At 37.9% G+C, this 10175-nt stretch overlaps 1 protein-coding gene across 1 annotated transcript in view; it reads left to right on the top strand.

Moving 5' to 3' along the window:
- The first annotated feature begins 61 nt into the window (after positions 1-61).
- Positions 62-10175, top strand: part of RTF1 (RTF1 homolog, Paf1/RNA polymerase II complex component) — a 194326-nt gene continuing 184212 nt past the window's right edge. The window contains exon 1 of the mRNA XM_033951754.1: positions 62-207. Coding sequence (XP_033807645.1) covers positions 130-207 — 78 coding nt within the window. The 5' untranslated portion in view covers positions 62-129. The remainder of the gene's footprint in view (positions 208-10175) is intronic.

The raw sequence follows: 10175 nt of genomic DNA, 5'->3' as shown, positions 1-10175 counted from the left end.
CTCAGGCGGGGAACAGGGAATGCGCCTGCGCACTTGTCTTTGTGTGGCCCGAGCTGGGATTGGGAGGCCGGGCAGCTCGCGCTGCTGAGGGCCCCGGGCTTCGCTTGGAGCGAGAAGCGGCCGAACAACATGGTGAAAAAGCGGAAAGGCCGCGTCGTTATTGACTCGGACACGGAGGACAGTGGTAGCGATGAAAACCTCGATCAGGTGAGAGGAGGGAGCCCCTGCGATCAGGCAGGCCGCCTTGAAGTAAGGGCCCCTACGGCTGCGAACTCTCTCCGCGTCCCGGTGCCCGGCTGTGGCCGCGTTTCGCCTCGCATGTATTGGAACCTTAAGGGGGCAGTGGGGCTCTTCCTTGACGCGCCCGTCCTGGCGCTGGGTGGTGGAGTGGCGTTGCACGCTCAAGCCTGCGAGGGCCGCCCTGGAGCTGGGGCGTTTCATGTATCTGCGAGCTTGAACGACAGCGGCTACTTGCCAGAGGGCGGTCTAAGCGATGGAGTTTGCCGGGTTATATAGGGTGTCAGATTAGTTGAGAGTTTTTTTTAAAGGAAGGCGGGAAAGGAGAAGCTGTGGTCCCCTGGATGTGTATGAGGAGTTCTGGTCGTCTTCTGATGTCGAGGTAGTAAGTAGCTTAGAAGAAAAGTGATATTTGGGTTAGCCAGGAATGGGCTTCTTAGGCTCCATCCAGCAGGTTTGATGTTAAGTTGTTCTGGGGTAAAATAGTTGGGGGGGGGGCTTAATTGCAAATATATTTTATGTAGTATGAATAGTGCTTTATAAATTAAAAAAAGACAAAGTGATTTCGTTAAGGTCTTTAGTGAAAAATCAAACAGTACACCTAAAATACCCACTAATCGTGTCAACAATATATTATTATTGTACAGAAATAAACAAGCACATGTACTTGGGATCTGGGTTGGCCACTGTTGAAAACAGGATACTGGGCTTGATGGACCTTTGCCCTGTCCCAGTATGGTGATTCTTATGTCTGTAACTGAAACATCGTACAGATGCATAAAAGATTTTCATAAGAGTAGTAATAAACCTCCAAATTCCTAAACTCCTGCTGAGTATAGACAACTCCTCCTCTACACACACAGTACACCTAAACATCCCTTAACCCCCAAATTATCCTCTTCCCAAACAGTGCTACAATACGTTTTCTGTCTGTGGGGTCTAGGAATGGTTGAGTAAAATCTTAGTCCAGGTTTATAAAAATGATAATCAAACTTTCAAGTGCTGTCCCCCACCTATTGCTTTTATTTCTTGCTTGAGATGCTTTACACTGGATTAGAATGCAGACTGGGTCATCCTATCATGAAGAAACATTCAAAATTAGGAGTGGAGCTAGTGGTTAGAGCAGCTGCCTCAATACCCTGATATTGAGTTCAATTCCCACTACAGCTCCTTATGAATCTGGGCAAGTCACTTAACACTTCATTGCCCCAGGTACAAAATAAATACCCATCTAAATACGTAAACTACGAGTTTAATCACACAAAAAAGGCAGTATATCGAGTCTCCTTCCCTTTGAAAAGTTGTGTAGCTTTAGGATACTGCAGCCCCTGATAAATTTTGCACTTATTCATATTAATACCAAAAATAATATGTAGTAAATGCAGGGGGGCATGCCCTATATCTGTGCTGCATTTACTGCACAGGAGTTATCTCACTGCAAGGCACTGTTATTGCAGTTTCTCCCACACAGGTATCTTCAAGTTTATTAAAAATTTGTTGTACATGCAATGTCAAATACTTCAATGTGTATGACAATTTAAAATTAGGAAACAAACAATAAAACAACTTTATACAAATAAATATACAGTGTATACGTACAAATAATTACCAGAAGGAAAGGAGGGTGAACTATAATCTTTAAAGAAAATAGAGATACATTTAGGGAAAAAAAACAACTGGAGGGTATTAATTTTGAAAGCATGGCTAAACATGGAAAACGTGGAAAAGAGGTAAAGGAGATTACGACCTATACGTACAGTTTGATTAAAATTAAGTATTAGAGCATATGCTTTAATGATAGAAGAATTATGCTATCTATGTCTCAAATGCGTCCCTATACAAGTAACATTTTTCTAGTGAGGATTCACCACGTAAGTAAATTGGTAAGTTGTTCCAGATCTGGGGTGCTATAACCAAAAAGATCTCCTAGTACCTATTACTTTTAAAGAAGGGATAGTCAGCAGATGTTGGTCTGTTGATCTAAGTGTCCTGACTGGAAAATATGGTATTAGAAGACAATCCAGAAATATTGGTGCATTAGTTTGTTGGATTTTAAAGGTTATCAGTGTGATTTTATAAATTATTCTATGTGAGATTGGTAGCCAGTGTGCTTTTTTTTAACAGAGGTGTGACATGATCATATTTTTTGAATTAGTAATAATTTTTATTGCTGTATTTTGTATGATTTGTAGTCTTATTTCTTTCTGGGTTATACCATGATACAATCTTTTTCAGTAATCAAGCCTAGAAATGACCAAAGAATGAATGAAAATGTTAAGAGCTTTGATTTTAAGACTTTTGTTAAGGATCTGATAAGACATAACTTATAGAAACAGCTTTTAACCATTGAACTAATCTGATATTGAAAGGAGAGTTCTTGATCTAATAACACTCCCAGTATTTTCGTTGTTGTTACTCTTTGGAGTGGGGAGTTATCTAAGATTATTTGCGATGAGAATTTTAAGATCATCTTTCCATGGAAAAAACATTACTGAAGATTTAGTAACGTTCAGGGCCAACATATTATCTTTAAGTCATTGACTTATTTGTTTTAGTTTATTGTTTATATTTATTATCTAATTGAAATCAGCTGTATTTAATGGGTGCAAGAGCTGAATGTTGTTTGCAAATGCAAAAGAGGAAATCCTATAGATTGACTAAGGGTAAGTAGTGGTGACAAAAAGATGTTAAATAAAAGTGGAGACAGAATTGATCTTGAGGTATACCATAAGAATTTGCGTAGTTGTTCAATGATGAATTGTTAAAGACGACTTTGGCTGACTGCTCTTGAAAATATGATATAAACCAGTTAAGTACTTGGTCAGAAATGCCAATGGAGGACAGTCTCTTAATAAGTAAATGATGATCAATAGTGTCAAATGCTGCAGATAAGTCAAATGAAATCAAAAGAACTGATTTATGATGATCCAGGTGGTATTGGATATTGGTTGTAAGACCTATCATGAAGTGTTCTGTTGAATGGTTGGACCTAAAGCCTGTTTGATTAGGATGTAGTATTTCTACAAAGTTGATTACGTGATTAAAGACAACCTTTTCTATTAATTTGGCAAGAAAGGAAAGATTGGCTATAGGTCGGTAATTTGATTCAATTGCAATAGATTCTTTTGGGGTTTTTTTTGTATTGGATGGATGATTGCCTCTTTCCATTCTTTCGGTATAAATCCTGTGGTTAGACTAGTTTCAATCAATGTCTGAATGAAGGGACCAAAGAAAGAAAAGAAATGTTTTATAAAGAGAGGAGAGATTGAATTGAAATCTGTGCCTTTAATGTTAATACTTTGCAAAAGTCATTTGAGGTCCTCAAGAGTTGGTATATTAAAATTGGCACATTTGGAAGTAGGTATCATTTGTATTTATTCCGCGTCTATATTAGAATTAATTTTTGAATCAATGCTTTCTCTAATTTTCTTGAATTTATTTACAAAATAATCGGCAAGATTTTGTGCGGAGGGTTTATTTTCTAGAGCAGGATCTTCTATTCTTTTTGGAGCTGTAAGATTTTTTAAAATAGCAAAAAGTGCAGAGGAATTTTTATCGCTTGAAATTTTATTGGACCAGCAAAAATAGATAACAATTTTCAGAGCTGCTACCGTGACTATAAACTCGGGAAGTGTGAGTGGATATCTCGCTTGCTTCTCCCTCCAAACACTTCAAAGTGCGGGACAGGATCAGCAGAGTAGGGCAGAGTGCCACCGCAGACCTTGGTTGAGAGCAGCTGCACTACCATACCTCTTTGAGGTGATGGGTGAGTGCAGCTACATTATTATATCGGCAGTTGTTACAGCAAGCGTTTGGTACTTACCTATGCACTACCTGGCACAGAGAGCCACACCTCTGCCTCCCTATGTCACACCCATTACTGTGTTAGGCAGCTGACATAAGATTTTAATACAAAGGTACCCTTTTTAACCCAGTAAACAGTAGTACAGACCTGTGCTATGTCTACTGTGCTGAAAAACCCTGCATTAGTTGCTTAACGTAACTTAGGGGTCCTTTTATCAAGCTGCGGTAGGGGTTTAACACACGTTAAACCGCTTGCCACGCTAGCTGCTAATGCTGCATTGAGCAGGCGTTAGTTTTTTAACCGGCCGCGGGGGTTAGCGTGTGTTGAAATGTTCGACGCGCTATCCCCACTAGCGCAATTTGATAAAAGGACCCCTTAGTAAAAAGGCTTCTTTTTTTTTATAAGCAGCTTCCATCATATGTATTGTATATGCCTCTCCCCTCCCCAAAATATCAAAACCTTCTTGTAATGTGGTGTGATATTTGTGTTCCACCAGCTCCCTGATTAGGTTCAAAGCAGATAACAAACCACAGAAAATGTTCTGTAAAGAATAATGTAACAGTAAAAATATTAAGAGATTTTTTAAAACAAATGTCTTAAAATTTTTCCAGAACAAATAGTAAGACTACACAATTTTCAGGTCTCTTAAGAGTTCCAAAACTATACTGATTAGTAACAAACAGAGGAATGTAGTAGTAAACTTATATAAGAAACATATTGGAAAGAGGGATAATAAGAGACTCACCTGCACAAGATGTTTGATTACCTTTCGGGAAGGAAAATAGGTTAACTAGATATATTGGAGATAGCCTTTAAAGATTTTGAAATAACTAGATATATTGGAGATAGCCTTTAAAGATTTTGAAAATCAGACATGTTTTCGATTTGAAAAGTAAATCAGTTTGATTAGGAAACTAATGCAACTAATTAGCAGATCGAGTAGTCCTATCAAATTTCTTCAAATGGAAGATTAATTTACCTGCTGTATTTTGGAGAAACTGCAGTTTGTTGGGTTCTGACTGTAATTGTAGAATAAAGGCTAGGTAATCCAAAATCAGTAAAATAAGGGCCTGAACCAGCAAAGAGAAATGTTCTTCTGAAAATAGAGGATGTATATGACAAAGTTGTCTAAGCTTTAAAAAGATTTTACTTGTAGTTCTAAGGAAAGTGTAGTGTCTAAAATGACACCAAAAATCTTTGTCATTTGTTCTACCTAAAAGTCAGAGCCAGTTTGCTTTTTACCGTAGTTCTAAAGGCTAGTTACCTTGTTTCTTAGTTAGTGGAGAAAAGAAGAAAGTTCTTAGTGTAGAGATTTGATTTCTGGGTTTTTACAGAAATAGAATTAAAGATGATCCAAAATGGCAAAGTTTACCTGTATTAGCATTAATGTTTATGTTAGAGGCCAACCAAAACGGCAGCTGAAATTCATTACCCGGTTTCAGCCAAAACTGTAAACTCAGGTTTGGTTGTGTGAATGTGAACCAGTGAGAGAGCTGCTGAGAATTGTCAAAGCTTGCAGTCTGCATCCTTCTGCTAAACCCATAGTATTCAAGCCAGAATATAATAATTTAAATAATGAAAGACACTATTTTGCCTCCATATACACTAGTGGCTAAAATTGTGGAAACACTTAGCATTTTAGGCATTGCGCAAAAAAAATGGCTATAATATCATAATTGTATTTAATACATAAATCACTTTACAAGACCAGCATAGTATTTGGCATATTCCACAACAATAATGCTTTTCATAAGCTACGCAAGCTAATAATGATAATTTTTCCAGTTATCCAATGACTTTATCAGTCTCACTAGTAGCGCATTTGATATCCCTTAGCTTTGATTAGTGCCTCACATCTTCTTGGCTTGCTATCCACAAGTCTTTCAGTTTATAACTTATTCTTTATTGAATTTCAATTTTTTATGACAATAACAATCATATGCAATCAGTAGCTTCCAACTTATATCAAATCTCAAAAGAAATAATATAATAAGGTAAATTAGACATGTTTCAACTGTTTGTTAGTCCACAATAAAACGAAGGAGGAGTTTCTTAAAGATCGAAGACTAATTTTACTCTCTCACTTATTAAGGAAACAGATGGAAGCCTGAAGTGGACCTAATCTAAACTTCTATCTTCAAGCGTTCATTCCTGGATATTGACAGGGGTACTTGCAGACCTCACCTCTTTTTCCAAAATGAATCTCGTCAACTATGTAGAGTCAAAAAAATGTATACCTACTAGCTCCCTTGAAATTAATCAAACATTTACAGACGATACGAAGTTATTCAGAGTAGTGACGACGTAGGGGGATTGTGAAGATCTGCAACGTGACATAACCACGCTCGAGAAATGGGCAGCGACATGGCAAATGAGGTTCAACGTGGATAAGTATAAGGTAATGCATGTCGATAACAAAAATCCCATAGACGAATAAAAGATGTTCAGGGCGGTACTTGGAGAGACCCCCCAGGAAAGAGACTTGGAAGCCTCGCATTTGGTTTCTTTGTCAAGGTTCCAAAGCCTTTTGTTGGTATCTTTCTGGTTCCAAAGCCAATGATTAGGGTGTCTTATCCTAGGTTCCCAAGCCTAAATTGGCTATCTTATATGGTTCCCAAGCCGAAGGGAAGTCCACTTTGATTTTAACTGCCAGCAATCTTTATAACATTCTGTTAAATTTTTGAGCCACTTTCTTCAATGCAGTTTCTGGAAATTGATATTGGCAGCCGGATGATGTAACTGAAGGGGCACAAAGCATGCAGATGAGATGTTGCTCTGGAACCCAACAAACGTCTTGCCTTTCTGGCCAATAAAACGAATGAGCTGGACCGTGAGGATGCATAAATTTTATCAATGCATCATTTTGTTCAATTGAAACTTCAACAACGTTGCCTATCCACCATTGATTATCATAAGTACAGGCAACGTAGCAACCAGGAAAGATTTCGGACACTTTCAAATTTGGAATGGCAGTATCAGAAATTTTGGCAACAAAATTTATTGTGTTATTTGAAACTTTGCTGACACGAACCGAGTTTGAGTCGACTGGTATAAATTGGTGGTGCTCTCTGGTACCGGCTACTGTTCTGCTTTCATGCCATCTTTCTTCTTGAAACTTTTTGCTTTCTTCAATTTCTTCTTTTGGAACATAAATGTATTTAACTCCGTGAATATTTTGGTCACAAAAGTTAAATAGATCCTTTGGTGTCAATATTTGATCCGTTGATGGTCTTTGGAGGCTAGCCCGGGCAGCCAGTCGTTTAGTTGTTCCACCAACTCCATCGCAGGGTGATTTTCCGTGGCTAGTTCCAAAAAAATTCCATTCAGCCTCAATGTTGAAATCATTTCTGTGATTGCACAAATTCACAAAGTTCTTGTAGTTTTTATATTGTGCAGCTGAGCCTTCACTGAAGTAGTATATTTTGGTAATGTTTGTTTGAGTTACCAAAAATTCGATCAACTTTTGAATAAACACGTGTACAGATATCGTATCATGTTGCATATGATCAGAAATAATGCAACAGTTTACAACTTGCAATGTGCCCACTTCATTGAGGTAATATGCAACAAAAGGATGTACCGTAGCTTGTGAATTTTCCCAGTGAAAGCCTTGGGCGGCATCCTGTACAACAAATGAGTAATTTTCAGCGAAATCCATCAAAACGATCATTTCCGTTTCTTTTAAGCCTGTCTTCAACATCTTCAAATATTCACTTTGATGTTTTGAAATGAAATGGTGGCTTGTCAACTTCCAAATCTTGCTTGCAAGTCTTTCAATAAAGTTGTCCATGGTTAGTACGCTTGTTTCTAATGTTTCACGGTCAGCGTGAACCCATTGCTTAAATTCTATTGATTCTTCTGGATCTAAATCCTTGAATATTTCTTCCAGGTATCCTGTTAGTGCTTCTTCACCAGGGCAGTTTTGACATCGTTGTAGCATACAGTCCTTGACATTTAGGTCGCACACAGTTTTTTCCATAAGAACTTTGTAGTTCTCTTTGACATTGGCGCCTTGTAGCATGAGCTTTACATTTTGATGTATCGTGCAGACACACACGCAGTGTGCACCTGATGCACCAACGGTTACACCTGAGCTCACATAATTTGGAAAAACCAATTTCAGTTCCGTATTTGTTACAGTACGCCATGTACAGCTCTTTTAAATTACACAACAGCAGCTACTTTTGCTTTTGTACTTTTAAACCATTGAGGCGGACTGAAATGCAATCTTTTTTGCCAGGACATATTCTGCTGAATTCATCGTCTTCGTAAAAATCTTGAACTCTATTTGCAATTTCTTTTGGAAGGGACTTGCTAATTTTTGCATTAGGTATAGAACAAATGCCTTTCTCTTTCTTTACTTTTTGGGCTGTTCTGACCATGCGCTCTGAAACGCCAAACTTCATTGCTGTTTCCTTTATTGACCAACTTTTTGGGGCCATCGTCAATAATTGAACTTTCATTGACCTGTTGGATATTGCAATTTTCGTTTTCATTTCTTCAATGAGGTCAGTGTAATCTTCACATAACTTGCATTCTACAGACTGACGAGACGGCCCAACTTCTTCAGCTGAAACTCCAGCAGCAGATGTAATCTTCTTGGCTATCACATTCTGCACACGTTCAATTTTTCGTATCACATAGCCGGCTTTATCTCTACTAGCTAACCTTCGAATTTTCAATGGAGAGGTTCCTAAAGCAGTCAAGCTTTGATCAACTGCATCGGAGATGCTGATATCAAAATCGTCTGAAGATGAAGATGCTGCAGTAGCTTCACTCATTGAAACGTATTGGGCTTTGCACCTACTGCAAAGTTTCTGACCTGGCTTGATATTTATTTTTGCCACTTTTCTAAAATCATTAGACATGGCAAGATCGACTTTTAACAATTCACTTTGAACAATGTGATTTTTCTTTTCAAATGGATTACAACACGATGTTTGCTTTAATTCGTATTTGTCGAGATACTTTGCTTTGTGGTGGAGGCAGATTTGGTCTTTATCCATCAGTTCAACTTCAGAGCGCCGAGTGATAAGCAATTTTATTCGGTTGACAAATTATGTAAAAAAATGAGCCCACATTTTTTAGAGTAAAATGTGCCGTCATGACACTTTGACAACAATTTTTGCCCAGTGGCACAGTCTGGCAGAAAAGGATTATTATTAGTCAATTCGTTGGCATCCATTTTAAACTGAATTAATAATAATGTGGATCTGAAAAAGAAAACAAGTTGTAATTTGTGATCTGCATGCAACAAAATTATCACCTCAATTTCTAATTAGGAATAATCATTAATTAATAACACTATAATTGTACCCAAAGCTTGAGTAAAAATAAACAGGGAAAAACAGTGTGAAAAGTGACATAATTGTAAGTTGAAACATAGGCCGTTGCCATGGTGACATCTCCCAACTTTGTCCCCCTTTTTCGGGCATTGTTAACCTGCGTTGAAAAATGAAGCCCACTTTTCTAGAGGGTTTGAAATATGCTCTTTCTAATGAGACTGATTTGAAAGAGTTTCTGAAAGGTATTTTTCTGTAAAAGCAGGCTGAAAATACCCTATTTTTGGCCTTTTTACACAAATTAGCAACTTTACACTTAATTTGTAAACTAATGGAAAGAGCTTGGAGGTTGAAATTGTACTTTTGAAAACAACGTTGTACTGAGACATTATGCGCCAAATTTCGCATTTATTACTCAATTATTGTGGGAGCTAAGTAATGTCAAACTTTGACTTTTTTGGAGCACTAATTTTTTCGGCCAAGTTTACTGTAATTCAGCCATTCACTCAGTGCTCGACAAAAATTATTATTGGTAGCACTGAATAGAGCTCCAAAAGTTGTGCAGGGTAGCTAAGTTTCAGTTTTTTTGGAAACATAGCTCGTGAGATATTGTGTCTCAAAGTTGTCAGAATGTCACTGTCGTACTGTATTTCATTGCAGTATGGGGTCAAACAAATGGCTATATCTCTACGAATATTCCACAGGCGAAACTAAAACTTTACCAAAGTTCGTTTGATACATGTGGGACTTTGTGCATAAAGTTTTATCAAAATCCGTGATGGTCATGCAGGGAGCCCTTGATCACTTGACATGGAATAACCCGCCCGTGGCCCTCCTTCTGTTCCTACCCC

This window comes from Geotrypetes seraphini, chromosome 7, assembly GCF_902459505.1.
Source record: "Geotrypetes seraphini chromosome 7, aGeoSer1.1, whole genome shotgun sequence".
Lineage (NCBI taxonomy): Eukaryota > Metazoa > Chordata > Amphibia > Gymnophiona > Dermophiidae > Geotrypetes > Geotrypetes seraphini.
This window is presented reverse-complemented; position numbering and strand designations above follow the sequence as displayed.